The sequence below is a fragment of the Astyanax mexicanus genome, chromosome 9, assembly GCF_023375975.1.
Source record: "Astyanax mexicanus isolate ESR-SI-001 chromosome 9, AstMex3_surface, whole genome shotgun sequence".
NCBI classification, from domain to species: domain Eukaryota; kingdom Metazoa; phylum Chordata; class Actinopteri; order Characiformes; family Acestrorhamphidae; genus Astyanax; species Astyanax mexicanus.
Window position 1 is genome coordinate 9,100,182 of NC_064416.1, and position 17,294 is coordinate 9,117,475.

General features: G+C 38.2%; 1 protein-coding gene across 9 annotated transcripts in view; it reads right to left on the reverse strand.

Annotated features, from left to right (window-relative positions):
- The window catches only part of LOC103046465 (SPHK1 interactor, AKAP domain containing), a 152,969-nt gene that overhangs the window by 53,228 nt on the left and 82,447 nt on the right, over positions 1-17,294 (reverse strand). Inside the window, exon 1 of one of the 9 annotated variants that reach the window (XM_022679454.2) lies at positions 8,854-8,975. The exons of the other annotated variants lie outside the window; for them this stretch is intronic. Within the exon in view, the coding sequence (XP_022535175.2) occupies positions 8,854-8,888 (35 nt within the window). The 5' untranslated portion in view covers positions 8,889-8,975. Of the gene's footprint in view, positions 1-8,853; positions 8,976-17,294 lie in introns of those variants that run through there. 9 annotated transcript variants of the gene reach the window in all.

The following is a 17,294-nucleotide window of genomic DNA, read 5'->3' on the forward strand; positions in this document are numbered from 1 at the left end:
TATGTGGGTTCTCCTGCATTGATCGTGTATGTGATTTTAACACACCTGATACTGTGGATCGAGGAATGTTAAATACCCAAACAACTTCAGAAATGGAATATTTCATCCATCTGCGTCTACTATCAGACCTCACATAATTCAAGTCACCTTGCCATGAGCACATTGGCCAGTTTTTAATCGCACTTACAAGATAACACCTCACAAATTCTGTAGGTGTGGGTGTTTCCAAGCCATCCCCTAGGGTAGCTTTCCATAGTAAATTTACATATTGTTGTCTCATGACGTTTTTATCTTTCTGTACTACAAAATAACACTTATCTATCCCTGAAGTTCATATTTTAATCTGCATGTTGCTGTAAACAGTTCTCAATAATAAAGATAGCACCCTAAAATAGCACCAGTGATTTGGTGGAAAATCTGAAAAATCCCAAATTAAGTCAGTCAGACATGTTCAGTGTCTGAAGTTTGCTTATTTAACCAAAAACACTGGAGCTGAAAGGTGAATGTAGCTACAAAGTGATGGAATCACCTTATATATCTCAATATCACTGAGCAAAATTTGTATTATTTATATATATTTTTTTATGATTTGTTAAATTAAACAGAATGAACAATAAAAAAACAACAACCACAAAACACACTAACACATACATACTGTTAGCCAGCCAGCAGACAGTGTGAAAAACCTTTTACACCTAGTCACTTCACTCTTATTGAGAATAATTAATACATATGGAAAAGGCAGAGCCACATACGAAGTGTAAACACCCTTAAAATGCACTTAAAAATGTATATGGATTTGTTGCAATGTGTCTCAGTGGTTAGAGCACTGGGTTAATAATAAAATGGTTTTGCCAACTGTTGGGTCCTTGTGCAATGTACTAATTCTCACTGCTCCCCAGGAGCTACAGGAATTGGTGTTTACTGCACACACGTGCTCACTATGTGTTACTGCGTGTGGGGGTGTTTGTATGTGTGTGTGTGCTCACAGGTGTATATTAGGGCTGAAACTAATGATTGTCTTGGTAGTTGAATAATCTGTTTTTTTTTTTTTTTGATTAGTCTATCATTGATTATGTCCACCATGCCCTCTATCACCTTAAAATAATAGAAACAGATGAATGTGGGATTTTTTGAAATGCCCTTTAAATGCAAAGATGTCATTTAGTAACATGCAAAAGTCACAAATAATAGTACTTATGACAGTAAAGAACATTGTTAAATGGTTGAATAATGTCTCAACTAAGTATAAATTGACATTAGGTCAGACAGTATTAAACATTACTAAATTTTAATGCTTAAGATTAACCAGTGACAATTATAATAATAAGTTAAGAATCACTTAACATTTTAACAATGTCACAAGTACTTCTAATTAATGTACCATTGTTGTAAAATGTTACCGATGTAGCATGTGTAATGTTCTGATATTTACTGAATAAATATGTAATCTGTTCTGTGTTTGGGCACTTTGGGAGACACAGACTGAGTTGACACACAGCTGAACTGTGTGTGTGAGCCCTTTACCTCCTTCCCATTGTGTTTCAGTCCCCAGCACTTTTTATGTGGTGCGGTGATTTAATTTAACAAATTTAAATTAGACAATAAAAAAGTTGACAAACATTTATAATCTGCATTGTTGATTATGTCGACAAATTGGTGCAGCCCTGGTGTATGTGTGTGTGTGTTCACTTTAGATACCTAATCACATGAAGTGACCAGGTGTAAAGAGAGTTTTAGCTGTCCCAGACAGAGTCCATATGAGCGAGTCAGAAATGTCCTGATAAGCTGCTAAACGAAACACTATAGCCAGTGAACAAACTTGTTAAATTATTCAAGCTATGATATAGAGTCATTTAGGCAACAGAAGGTGGAAAAACAAGACTGTGCTGGTCAACAAACAACCAGGATAACCATTTTCAGCATGACCAGACTAAAGACCACCACTTTGGTCATATTGGTAATGCTGAAAAACTAGACAGTCAATCAACCTTCATCAGAATAGGTAAAAGCTATGCTGCATAACACGGCCTACCAGCATAGAGTTTAAAACCAGCTACCAGCCTAGGCTGGTCTTGAGCTGAATTATCCAGCAGGGGAAATCAAGAAGCTCATCTCAAATAATACAATTTGATACACTGCACTGCAGCCCTAATATTTCTACACTATATTACTCTTTAAAATGATATTAAACATGGCTGTTTTCCAGTCTCAGTGGTGATTAGTGCAGGTGGAATAGGAATTGAGTGAAATAGGAAATAGGAAAATGAAAAGCTTGTTTTATGAATGCATCTCAGAAGAGCAGTTGGAGACATCATTCAGCTTAACAAGCCTCCACATGTCCGAACGGCCCAATGGAGCCTATCCACCACATTATGGAAATAGACAGAAATGCATTAACCCCCAGCAGAAACACTCAGAATTAATTATGCTATAGACCTGCAGGAGAAGCTCAGAAGATATGAACTGATCAACCATGAAAAACTACAAAAATATACAAACAGAATGCAGGATTCAAGATGCTGCTACTATTCGTAGCAATGCGCTTACATGTCATTAGTAACAATAATCAGATCAAGTAAAACATCAAGTAAAACCCGAACTTCAATACATCAAGCCGCAATATGATTATATATCAGTAAGAAGATGATTATTTAAATTATTTATCTTGTAGGTGTTCGTTTATTTATATTACCAGGGTCTGTTTTCATTCATGCACAAACTAAGACATTCCAGAATACTCAGGTTAAGAGTTTACATGCACTGAGACAATTACAATTACCTTACTTAGTGACCTTTTTTTTTTTTTGGTGGCGACCTTTTATTTTTGGCCAGGCAGTGCATCACACTACTTAAAGACATTTACTCTACAAAATATTTTTGGGCAAAATGCAGTGTCGGATAAAAAAAAAGTTAAGATATATCATTTTTTCTCCACCTCATTCAATTAAACATGATCACATTAGGTCAGTGTCCTTTAAGCACTAATGATAGTGTCGATATGCTTAAAAAAAAGCATATTGTCGATATGATAAGAAAATGCATCACAATACGATAATATATCACCAAATTCCTCAGCTCTACTTTACTGCTATAACTAATGAAACTTACTTCAGACATTTGGCTGAGAAAATACTGGGTAAATTACACTTTTTGCACGGTACAGTAAAGAAATGTAACAAAATGACTAATTTATTTAGTGGGAAATTAATCTGACATGATGCCGCTTATCCTCCCTGTCGTAAATGGATTAGGAGTGAAAACTGCCTAAGCATATTTTCTTCGAGACGTTAAAGAAGCCATTGCTGTTGAGTGTTCAGCTGTTCTCTCCCAGCCCCCGGGGGGCAGCGCAGGGCTTTAATGCCTGAGCTCCAGCTGTGACCCCTCACACGTTATGGAGAGCAGCTCACCGTAGAATCTGAAAGATCTGAATCATTTACCAATCGTTATTAAACTGAGGTGTGTAGGTTTCTGTGATGAATGACTTTGACTGATTCATTTATGGTGTCATGATGCACTATTAACTCATTTTTTCAGCAAAAAAAAAAACAACTTAATTTTAGATTTCTATATGCATTGAAGCATTAACTAACAAATTTTATCATAATGGAACTTTATTTTGATTTATTTATTAACTTAATCATTTACTAATGGTAATGGATCATGGTGGAATTTTACATTTCTTTATACACTAAATCATAACTGACTTGTTGTGAAACATTTAGATTCAATGCAATCAACCCACTTTTTGGGTAAATGCAGATTTCATTATTCACTGATTAATTTACACAAGAAACAGTCGATTCGCAATTTTAGATTTCATAATATTTTGAACTGATTGGATGTTTGCGTTGCACTGAATCACTTCGGCTGTAAGTGAATTGTTGTGAGGTCATAAACGAAGGACAATAACTGCAGCTTTAAATGGGAAGATGAAGGACACCAAAGGTGCATTGACTTCACTGACCAACAAACACACACACACACAAACACGCACACACCAACAATGAGTCATGGCAACAGCATACACACAGTACACTGCCCACCACTCCCCACCACCACACACAAACCTGTGTCCTCATGCAGAAAACATGTGAAAGCTGTACAGAAAAACACAGACGTAAGTACCTCAGGCTCAAATGTGCATAATTGAACTCTCACTCTCATTCTCTCTCTATTTCTGCCTCCTGTTGACCTTTCCTTGTCAGGACAGCTGTCAAGTAGCTCATTCATACTGTCTTCATTAAACCATTATCAAGGGTTTTCTGGAACAGCATTTGTACTACAGCTTACTTCATGCAGCATTACAGTCTTACAGTCTACAGCATGTATGACAACCTTAAAAAATACAGTTTGTATGACAGCTTAGAGCATGTATAATAGCCTGCAGAATTTGCAACAGCCTAGTAAATACTATGTTCCACAGCCTATAGTGTGTACTAAGGGTGGGCGATATGACCCTAAAATAATATTGTGATATTTCATGGTATTTTTGCGATAACGATACTTTTGGCGATTTATTTTATTATTGCATACAATATGTCATGATACTAATAATGCACTCCAAATATCTCCATATATCCAGGATTAAAAAAACAATAAAAGATTCTGGACAGATATATTCTGTCTCTAGTAGATATATAATGGGAAACAGTGTATTTTGTTTTTGCTAAAAACAGAAAAAAGTAGTACCCTAATGTGATACATAGTGGTGGGTAATATGGCACAATACTTCAGGGTGTAATATTGTTTATTCAAAAATATTATTGCGTATGATACGATATGGCCTACAATATGCCTTACAGTCTACATCATGTACAACAGGTAAGAACTACAGCCTACAAAATGTGTTACACTCTACACCATGCAATTAGTTATTTATGGTAGCACACAGATTGTACTACAGCCTAAATACATGTACTAAAGCCAAAGCCTAAATTATATACTACAGCCAGAAAAACAGTATGCACTACAGCCTACAATATGCCTTACAGTCTACATCATGTACGAAAACCTAGAAAACAGTTTGTACTAACAGCCTGAATAACAGTTAGTACTACAGCATACAGCGTGTACTATAACACACAGAATGTACTAGAGCCTATACTAGAGCCTAGAAAACAGAATGTACTACAGCTTCCAGCATGTACCACAGTTTATAGTCACTACAGCCACCAGCATGTACTACAGTGTTACATATGTACCACAGTCTATATCACATAATAGAGCATGTATAGTAGCACACAGCTTGTACTATGGCCAAAATAGTACTGCAATCTATGTACTGTAAACCTATAGAATGCATTAAAGCCTACAATACAGTACTACAGGATATAATAAAGTATATTCCACAGTCTACAGTACTGTATTCACTATAACCTACACAATGCAGTATAGCTTACAATACAGTTTGTCCTATAGCTGATACAATTAAAACCGCTTTAAATGAAAGTCAATGCACAGCGAAGTCGATGCACCTTTGGTGTCCTTTTGATGTAATTGGAGCAGTGGTGGTATTTGCTGCACAGATGGTGAAGTATGGTAAATATGGTCTTGTCTGATAAAATGTTTTTTCTGAGATTACCACTGTATGAAAAATGTCTTACATTTAAATATTGGCTGATGTTTTATCACATCTTTTGGGTGTTAAATATGTTGATGTTTTGTATCGTAAAGCTCTTTTCACAGGATTCAACTTTTATTGTAGACCAAGTGAGTTCACAATGGAGTGATCTGTTTACATCCAGGTCCTTCTCCAATATTTCAGCCACAGACAGAGAGGTACAGCATTTTATCTCGCTCTTCTGAAGCCAAATGGGTAAAAGCCAATAAAAGCCAATTCCCACCTAGTAGAAAACTATCGTGTCTTTTCATCTGTTTTTCATAGTTTCTTCAGAAGACTGTTCAGATGTCCATTCAGACTCCTCCATCAATGTACATCATAAACAGAGCTCTATTCAGACTATTCTATCTCTGTGTCTGAAACAGAGCTCCACTTAAGACTACTCCATCTCTGTATCTGATAAACAGAGCTCCAATCAGACTCCTCTATCTCTGTATCTAATAAACAAAGCTCCATGCAGGCTCCTCCATCTCTGTACCTCATAAACAGAGCTTCACTGAGACTCCTCCATCTCTGTATCTGATAAACAGAGATCCATTCAGATTCCTCCATCTCTGTATCTGATAAACAGAGCTCCATTAAGATTCCTCCATCTCTGTATCTGATAAACAGAGCTCCATTCAGATTCCTCCATCTCTGTATCTGATAAACAGAGCTCCAATCAGACTCCTCTATCTCTGTATCTGATAAACAAAGCTCCATTCAGGCTCCTCCATCTCTGTACCTCATAAACAGAGCTTCACTGAGACTCCTCCATCTCTGTATCTGATAAACAGAGCTCCATTCAGATTCCTCCATCTCTGTATCTGATAAACAGACCGCTATTCAGACTACTCCATCTATTTGTCTGATAAACAGAGCTCCATTCAGACATCTCTGTATCTCAAACAGAGCTCCATGGAGACCCCTCTACTTAGAAAACTCTATCTCTGTATCTGTTAAAGACAGCTCCATTCAGACTCCTCCATCTTTGTATCTGATAAACAGCTTCTTTCAGGCTCCACCATCTCTGTCTTTGATGAACAGAGCTCCAGTTAGAATCCACCATCTCTGATAAAAATCACTCCACTCAGACTTCTCGATCTCTGTCTGACAGATCACTCTGCTACAAACTTGTTCATCTCCATGTCTGGTTAACAGAACTTCACCATGACTCTGTAGCTACAGCATGTGTATATAGCAGTATTACAGTTGCAAAATATAAATGTAGCACATATATTTATTATATATGCCCATAACTTTAATATGAGTCTAGCAGCACTACAGCTTCAATGAGTCTATACCCTGAATAAGACTACAGCATAACTACAGCTTCAATAAGTCTATATAGCAATATTACAGCTTTAATAAGAGAACATAGCTTTCAAGTTAAGTCTTCAGTTTCAATATGGGTCCATAGGGTCTAATATCTTCAATATCGGTTTACAGCAGCCCTGTTGTGTCCACAGCTTCAATATTAATTCATAGCTTCTGTCTGAGACTATAGCTTTAACATATGTCTATAGCTTCAATGAGTCCACTGTAGCACTATAGCTTCAACACAAGCCTACAGCTTTGATGATTTTATAACAGCACTATAGTTTCCATATCAGTCCACAGCTTCCATGTGTCTATAGCAGCACTACAGCTGCTGTTTAGCTTCAAGATGCACCTAAAGCAGCACTGCAGATTCAATAATAACTAATATATAGCTTCAATATGAGTCCATAGCAGAATTAAACCTTCACTATGAGTCTATAAATGTCAATATAAGCATATAGTTTCAATTAGTCTATAAAGTCTATATGAGCATAGAGTTTCAATATGAGTCTATAATGTCAATATGAGCATACAGTTTCAATTTGAGTCTATAAAGTCAATATGAGCATACAGTTTCAATATGAGTCTACAACGTTACTATGAGAATACAGTTTCAATATATGTCTATAATGTCAATATGAGCATACAGCTTCAATTTGAGTCTATAACATCTATATGAGCTTATAGTTTTAATATGAGTCTATAATGTCAATATGTGCATACAGTTTCAATGAGTCTATAAAGTCAATACGAGCATACAGTTTCAATATGAGTCAATGACGTCAATATGAGCATACAGTTTCAATTTGAATCTATAACGTCAATATAAGCATACAGTTTCAATTAGTCTATAACATCTATATGAACATACAGTTTCAATTTGAGTCTATAACGTCAATATGAGCATACAGTTTCAATGAGTCTATGAAGTCAATATGAGCATACAGTTTCAATATGAGCCTAATATCAATATGAGCAAACAGTTTCAATTAGTCTATAATGTCAATATAAGAATACAGTTTCAATTTGAGTCTATAACGTCAATATGAGCATACAGTTTTAATGAGTCTATAATGTCATTATGATCATACAGTTTCAATTTGCATCTATAATGTCATTATGAGCATACAGTTTCAAGTTGAGTCTTTAAACTCAATATGAGAATACAGTTTCAATATTAATCTGACAGAGTATCAGATTAAGCCTGTTTTTTTTTCCTTCATCATGTTTAATTAACTGTTGTGGCTGTTGATGTTTTGCAGCAACAATCATTTTGGAAGTAGATCAGTAAATCTACAAAAAGCCCCCACCCCTCCCCATCCTCCTCCTCTTCCCTAAATCCAAAACCCTGCTGCTGGAACTCTCTAACTGCTCTGACCTACATTTGCTGGAGCTGTTGTTCAGGTACTGATGCACCTGATGGGAAAACGAAGACCCTCAACACATACTCTCTCTTGCGCTCTCGCTTTTGCAGTCCCGTGCAGCTACGGGACGCCCCTCGTCCACCACCCCTATCAAGCATCTCACCCCCACCCCCTTCTCCAGCAGCAGCAGGTCGTGTTTCTGCTTCTGTTCTGGCGCGTGCAGACTCGCTCCATACGAACAGCAGCGCGCGCACAAGTCAAAGGTGGGTACTCAAGAGTGGAGCAGCGCGCGCTGTGTACCGGGAGACACGAAAGACACGAGATGCACGAGCTAAACAAGGATACAACAAACAAACAAACAAACAAACAAACAACAAACGCGCACAGACTGATCTGCACCTGCACCGTCACGGGAGCGCGCGAAACCCACTCCGTTCGTTTATGCAGCGCGCGCTAGGATCATAGCAAACTATGATATAAAGATCTAAACAAATAAAGACCTAGACAACACGCAAACAGCCACAGACCAGCATGCACGTGCACCGCAGGACAGCATAGCTCCTTTACCGTGCTGCGTGCTGCGCGCGCCTCGCTCCCGCCATCGCCTTATCCCGTAGAGCGAGAAAGAGAGGAGCACCACAGACCGGGGCAGAGATGTGGCGCGCGCTCCCGTTCTCTCTTCCAGCAACACGCACACTTGCACACGCGCTCTGGCACGCACGCGCACGATCATGCACGTCACCGCTCGAGCCGGAGGGAGTTTGGGTTGAGGGGGGAGTGGAGGTGGGAGTGGAGGGGGTTACCGGCGCACGCGCCAAGCCGTGCATCGCTTAGATGTGCAAAGAGATCGCGCGCGCGCTACCCAGCGAGAACTGTTTGTTTACATGATGCTAAAAGGGGACGTCACAAAAAAGTTATCACTGCCTGATACACGAGACACTGCTTTAAACCAGTTTTGAGATTGGGTAAGCAATTGAGTCTAAAAGTTTTCAAATTGAATTTTAATATTGTTAAAATGGTAAAGAGATACATGCAAGGCTTTGTGCTGCAAAAACGTAGATAAATACATGTATTTGTTTAGATTTGACACTTTGGGTTGGAACATTTATGCCAAGCATTAACATGCATTTTGTATCTGGATAGGATCTGGGTATATTTTGATGAGCTGTGTTTACGCTCAACATTAAAATGCATCCCCAGCATGACCACAGGAGAAGAGTTTAGATTCTCTGCCTGAACTGGACCCAAAACCCAACCCAAACTCAGGCTCAAGAAATTAGTCTGAAATGTAGAGCTGTGTACTTTAATTCTATTTGTTAATTTTATATAAAGCTATGGTGTGCTAATTACAATACAGCACAGTAACATATCACACTACTGTGTGCACAAGTTATAATGTTAAAATCACACAGCACTGACCTGAAGTTCCATTTTTTATTAAATAATAGGCCTTTGCTTCTTTAGTGCTGCACTGTTCATTAACTTCATTTTATACAGATTTGTCTCATTCAAACAGCTCGGAATTTTTGCTAAAATGTCAGTTTTAATGCTCTACTTACAAAAAAAAATTGCGTTTACAATGGGCTGAGGCTCAATACTGTTTTGGGGCAGGCCTGCTTTGTAAGAATGTCATAGCGAGAAAACATAACCCACAATAACACAGAACACACCTTCATATGTAAAACTGTTTTCTGCATCTCGGGTTGGCTAATTGTCTAATTCAAGTACCCACAGCTGCAATGCCTCCCCCTGAGGATGGGCCACACAAGTTACAAAACCGTAGTTTAGAGGTCAGGAGGGGCTTCTACAACACCATGGAACAAAAAATAGTTCAGAAAACACAACCGTTATACTTTTCTCATCTAGCGATAAGCGCACACACACACACACACACACACATATACATACATTAAAAGAAAATGAGGGAGATAACAATGACTTCATATTAATGTTTTTTTACATAATGTTATTTCCACTTGTCTAATGAAATCTGATCACAGAAAACTCATTCAGTATTTACTTGTATTAAATGTGGATGAGATCCGTCTCTGACCATTTCCAAATGGTTTGAGTAATATAATCATAACCGCTCATGTGTCTACATCTGGCTTTATATGCAAACAAGTGACATATAGCTAGGTAAAAATAGCTTTTAAGGTGTTGCAGTCATGGCCATGACTGACTCCATTAATCACACATGTAAATAAGTCTGATAAAACCTTTTAAGGAATTACGACAGCCTGTTAATAATGTGCTTTCAGTGGTTCCATGTTCAGACAACATTTTTGCAACAGTGAGAGATTTTAATTCCCTTTTTTCGATTTGCCCACTGGTCCCACTTGAATGGCATTTTAATAGCCACTTTATCAGAACCCCCTCTCTAGATAGTCTCAGTGAATGGACTAATACAAGTACGAGTTTTTCATAATTTGGCCCAAAAATTGGAAACACAAAAATAAGTGTTTCTAATAAAGTGTCCAGTCAGTGGATGCACAAAACCATGTGATTCTAATAAAGTGGCCAGAGTGGAAGTTCAAGGTAAAAGTTCATGATAAAGTGGCCTTTGAGTCAAAGCACAAGGTAGGTCACTTCTCTTACATGAACATTATATAATGAGTGACCATATGTTTATGATCACATGGCTAAGGTCCTGTTCTGGGTCATTTGGTGCCGCTCAGTTTGCATGACAGCTGGCTCCCGTTGGGCTGAAGACTCCAGAGGATCAGACTACTCTGACTGACTGCGCTACACACTCTTAGATCAGCTCTGACTCTGTCAGCTGGGGTCAGAGTGAGTGAAAGCTGCCAATCAGTTAAGTGGACAAACAGAGTGGACAGAGGGCCCAAACATCAGCAGCACATAACAAGTCTTACACATTGTGTGTGCGTGTTTCACTTAATAGCACATATTTTTTTTTACAATAGCTTTTTAAGAGCCAACAGCATGCTCAGTGTTGGTAAATGTGTTAAGTTAGAGGGTGATTAATGTTTCAGAATGTACCGTTCCATTCCAAGCACATACAGTCCACAGCTAAGCTTGTGTGTTGTGACCTGAGTTTGGTAGTAAGGCAATACATGTAAGGGTGTTTCTTTCAGTTGTGTCCCATACATAAGAAATGCTGCCTACTCAGACAGGATTCTATGGCTAAAATGTTAATGAATAACTAGTGCTGGGCAATAATTTGATACCAATATTTACCATGATAGAAAAAATTTCCATAAATGTGATATAATGGTTTCAATATCTTAATATCACTTTGAACCTGCACGAGGGCTGAATTAAGCCTGAAACAACATGCCAATGTTTTGACATTAATAACGGGAGACCCGAGTAACGCACAGATAATACACATCATAAACAGAACAGTCACATCATTCTGTTATTAAAAAAATTAGTTTATTTGGCTTGAAATAACAGTTAGCATCGCCATTTAAATGTTAGCCATTTCCAATGACCACAGCAGTCTTTTAACTTAGCTAACATTGGGCTGGCAGCTGCATTCCAGTGTTGTGAGGATAATAACTGAAGGCTAGTAAGTAATAAGTAAATTATAGTCATGATCCACATATCTTATCAAACCACAGAACCTACTAATCTAAACAGCACAAAGACATTGAGTACTTACAGTTAGCATCGCCAGTTACCCGTTAGACACTGTGGCTAATCTGATATTGTGGATTTAATAAAAAAAAAAAGTGGCCAACTCGTATACTTATATTTGTATACAAAGAACAATAAATAACATTCAATGTTTCACACATTAGTAAAGCCTTGATTTGGTCAAATACATATTAAATTCTCCTAATATTGAAAATGCAGTTTTTGTCATGTTTTTATGTTATGTTATGTAAGTGTAGTTTTTGTTATGTTTAGGACATATTTAACTATAAAAAATATATAAAGTATAAAAAAAGTGGTCTGGGGTTGTAAGAGAGACAGTATTTACAGCTAGGGCTGTGACGATAATTTTATTACCGCAATACCGCGGTTATGGGACGTCACCGCGGTGATGAGCTCATTACCGTCATTACCGCATTTTTTTATGGCTGTCAAATCTGATTGACTGCGTTTTGAGCGGTAGTAAAATGCTCCATATAAGCACAACTGTGGTGAATTCAGTATTAATATGTCAAGTGTAAGTCCTACACTATAGGGCTGTGCAATATATCAAATATATTTTGATCGCGATAGATATTGGTGTCAAACGATCTCAAAATTCATAATATCGAATATAATTTTTTTTGTCATTTATCTGTGCTGCCGCTGCACTGGCGCGGCAGCGAATGGGTTAAGCAAAACGCGGTGCGTGGTACTCATTGAGGTCCTGCTCACTTCGTCTCCATTGAGGCTGCTGAAGAGAGTGAAGATTAGCAGCACTAATATTGGCTCGGAAATGGAAGCTACAGGGCAGGCTCAGTAAGTTGAGAAAAAAGGAAGAAAAAGACTCAGAACAGAAGAGAATCATCTGCAAGATTTGCCGGAAAGTGGTGTCTGCACCTCTCGCCAACACATCAAACTAATTCACCCACCTCAAGGTAAACCATAGAGCCATGTAAGGTGTTTCGTGGTCACATTTTGAGAAAGTAAAATATATTAATTCATTGTCTGGCTGCTGGCTGTTCTGCGTGAGCACCGCGGAGAACGCGCGGCATTGCGCCTCAGTCTTGGTAAAAATAGAAAGGTTGGTTGAAGTGTAGTTCAAACAGCAAAGCAATGATATAAAACTATAACCACCATCTTTACTGAAATGTTGTTATCTGACCAAGTCTGAGGTAAAATGCGCTGCGCCTTGTCTCTTTCACAGCACGCGGAACTGAGTTCAGAACCGCTACAAATATAACCATATGAAACTCAGTTCAGATAAATAAACTTCAGATGAGTAAGGACACGTAAAGTGAAACAAAAATTGTCAAACATAAAGGACAGGTTTCTATTATTTTAAAATGGAACTAATGTCTTTTTTTTGGTCGGTTGTCTCTTGCGAGCCGATTTCTTAACGTCACGACATTTTAATCAACATATTATATGACGCGGGTCCCGTCAGGATATCTTGCGGCACAGACAGAACTGAATTGTTATTGGCGGGAACAGGAGTTTAATCAATCCAGAGGATGTGGGAGCACATTAATAAATAGTTAAGAAAATTGTAATAATCACGCAGTGATTCTCATGCACGCAACAAAAAAAACCCTAAGCACAAAAAAGGAGCGGAGAATGGACCGACACGCGCACACACACACCGATTTTTTTTTTGTAATGTGGTAAGAAACGTGACCGCGCGCGGTTTTAATAAATATTTTTTTTAATTTTAAGCACTAAATGTAATTTATTAAATTTATTTAGGACCGCGGGGCAGGTGCGGCAAAACTGTGTATGTGGCGGGCTGATGCGGGATTAAAAGAAGGATTTTTTTTGCGGAACGGTAACGGGACAAAAAAGAAATGATGTCTGAATTAATTTCCTCCAATCGAATATAATTTAACATGGTTTAAGAATATAAAATAATTTATAAACAAACGAAATATTTAATATTGAGCTAATAGCCCAAGTGCAAAAATACAAAATCTGTAATACTCTGCACTGCACAATTCAAACGAAATAGCCGTAACGCAGCTGCGCTCCTGCCCTGCGATGCAGCCGAAGCCTGGGCAGCAGCAGAAATTCTGGGGTGAAAACTACATAACTACACAACATAAGGATACATAATGCACTCCAAATATTCAGGAGGGAAGTGAAATAAATGATACTGTACAGATATAATCTGTATCTAGTAGATATTTAATGAGAAATAAGAAGAGTGTGAATAAAAAAAAAAACAGACGCCTATCACAGACTTCTTGAGCCTTGAGCCCGAACGGCCCGAGGAAAGGGGTGAGAAATATATTTTTTTCGGGGCCGGGGGTCAGTGGAAAATTTTGCTGTGGATTAATTCGTCTTTTTTTTTTAAACGAATATTAGAATATTCGCTACCAATTACTGCCGAATATCCTGAGCTCAAAACCGCTATTCGGGCCAGCCCTAAAATAGATCTATGGATGGAGAAGGGGGAGGCGGACAAGCTCCTCCTTCAAAAAGTCTGCACGGAAAAAGACAGGTTAGCTGTACAATGACGAATTATACAGGCAGCATATGTTCACTTGTTATGCTGTATTTATGGTTTATGTAGAAGTTGTATGTAGGCTGTATGGTTTGAAGAATAAAGATTTGTTACCAATAAATTTGCGGTGTTTTTTTTTTTTTTTTGGGGGGGGGGGGGGGTTGGGGTCTCGCGGTTAACCGCAATATCGCGGTGATGCGTTAGTTTTTTACCGCGGTTATAAAAAATCAATACCGCCCCAGCCCTATTTACAGCATCTGTTACTGACAGATGTTTATACAGAAGTAGTAGGAACCGGAGATGTCTAGCATGTTATGCATTGCACACTACCTCTGTATGTGTAGATCAATAAATACTTTCCCTGTAAGTCAACTGTTAATCATTTATTGTTCCCGGTAATTTTATTTTTCCTTCTAAATAGCATTGCAATCTAAAAGAGTGTAAATTAGAAGCTTGTGTAGTTCCTGTAAAGAAGTATTCCAAATATAATAATGTCAGGGTAGAGGGGCTAGAGGTCTAGAGAACAAGCTTTTGTCTAATAAATGCAACTAGGTCCTCAGAACAGTGCTCCAAAATCTAGTAGAATGCCATCCCTGGACAGTTAAGACAATTATACTGACAAAAGCAGGAAAATATATTTAATATCTTTGATTTTTGAAGAAACAATTAATGAGCAAGTGTCCCTATACCTTTGTCTGTCTGTCCATCTGTCTATCTTTAGAAAATAAGCTGCCACAGTTACAGTACATACGAAAGGCTCAGTGTCTGTAATGTGTTTCGTACTGGTTTTAATGCATTTAGGTCTAAATATGAGAAGGTCTGAATGTATTAAATTGTTTGTATTTTTCTATATTTCCATGTTATATAAAGAAAGGTGCAGTTCATGTTCTCTTGCTTTGCCAGTGTTCCAGTGCTCATACTCGATGCAGTCACTGTAAAGCTGCCGTATGATCACCTCCTTTGATCACAAAGAACCACAGTACACACACACACACACACACACACACACACACACACACACACACACAACTAGTGAACCTGCAGTGCTGAGCTGAGCTGCATCAGTCAGGGCAATGTGGTGCTGAAAATACACCAGTACCCTGTCCTCTACTCTCACCGCTGCTGTCGCCTGATGAAACCAGAGCGGACAGAAGGATCATTTCCACCGGGAGAACCAGTGAGGAAAGGAGAGAGGGAAGATGCAGCGACAAACTGGAGGACGACAAAATCATCAAAGACCAAACCACAAAAATCTCAGAAATGCAGGATGAGGCGCAGACGATGAAGACGAGTTTCATTATCAGTGTTATTTATAAATACAGCCAGAAAACGAACAGAGCGATAATCTGAATGTGTGTGTGCATGTGTGTGGGGAATGTGTTGAAAGCAGTACACACTCACCGTGGATATTTCTGGAACAGACGTAGGTAGCATGACCCACAGGCCCAGAGGCGAAGGGCGGCTCAAATGACCTCTGTACTATTAAAGACAAAGTTGTGGCGAAAAATCCAATTCCCTTGGTTTTCGTCCCCAAAACCTTATCACCAACCTGACTGAGGTGTTTTTTTAGATTGGCAGTGAGGCTAGGTGAAAATGTAGCATGTAAGAGGTAATGGAATCTATTATCAAATCAATTACCATGCTGCTAACTACATGCTATCATACATTTAGATGAAAAAAAATTAAGCTGATTTCTAATAAAAAAATATTTAGGGTCAGCTTAAATGATGCAGACATAGAGCCCAAAGTAATGTAGGCTTTTACCTTACCAACTAGCATGGTGCTAACTGCATAACATCGCACACTTAGGCCAAATATCATTTTTAACTTGTGCTCAAATTCCTTGTTTGTTTCGAGCGCAATCCATCTCCTTGGAACAGAGTTACTTATTTCTTATGCTTGTCATTAAGTTTTATGGCCATAAAACATTGAAACTACACATTGTTAAACTGAACAGATAATATAGTGGTTATTGTAATTTTTGGTTACTTGTGTCTTCATCTTGCCAGTTATATACTCGTTTTCCTCTGTTTGGAATGTGCCTTTAAAAGAAAAATCTACATTTGAAGAGCCATATGCCCCTAACATTTCCCCCTACCCCACAAGCCTAACAAGAATCAGGAAACCCTATTCCTAGACGTGACTATGCAAAACACAGAGGTAGTGCTAAGTGGTGAAATGGGATTGGACCATATCTCCAAGAAAGTGAAGTTGCCTTTACATTCCCAGTGAGGAACAACCTCTTTATTTCTGCTGTAGACTTAAAAGATTTGAGTTTGATATTAAAATATCAACGTTTCAGCTTTTATTTCCAGGCATTTACAGCTGGATCTGATGCACAGATATGCAGCTTTTGTCTAAACAAATGCAATTTTTATTTATATTAATTTCAAATGTTTTTTTAATTGTACCTTTTTAACTTTAAAACAAGACTGTCCTTTGTGAACTAAGTACAATATATGGGGATATAGGGTATATGGTCACTATGTACGGCTCATTGTCATTTACAAAAAATGTCTGACTTATGCGGATAAAAGGTTTTACAAACCCAGTCATTGTTATTTGGCACGTTTGCTCTCTACTTCAGCTCTCAATCAATATCCATCATCTTCAACGGCATATTGATTCTTTAAATGCACTTAGTGGGAAAGGTGTGGGCTCACATGACCTCAGACTCTTTACATTTATAAAAAGATTTCCCTGCTGAAAATAGCACAGCCTGACCAGAACAATATAAAGAGGCTGGTTAAACTGGTTCACCAACAGCTCGTAGAAAAGCAATGTGTTTATTTGAGCTTCATGGTTTAGCTGGTCTACTAGCATGACCAGCCACCAAGTATCAGCATAATCAACCAGTATGACCAATTTGGTTGAACAGAATGACTCATCATGATAATCATAGTGAGCAAGA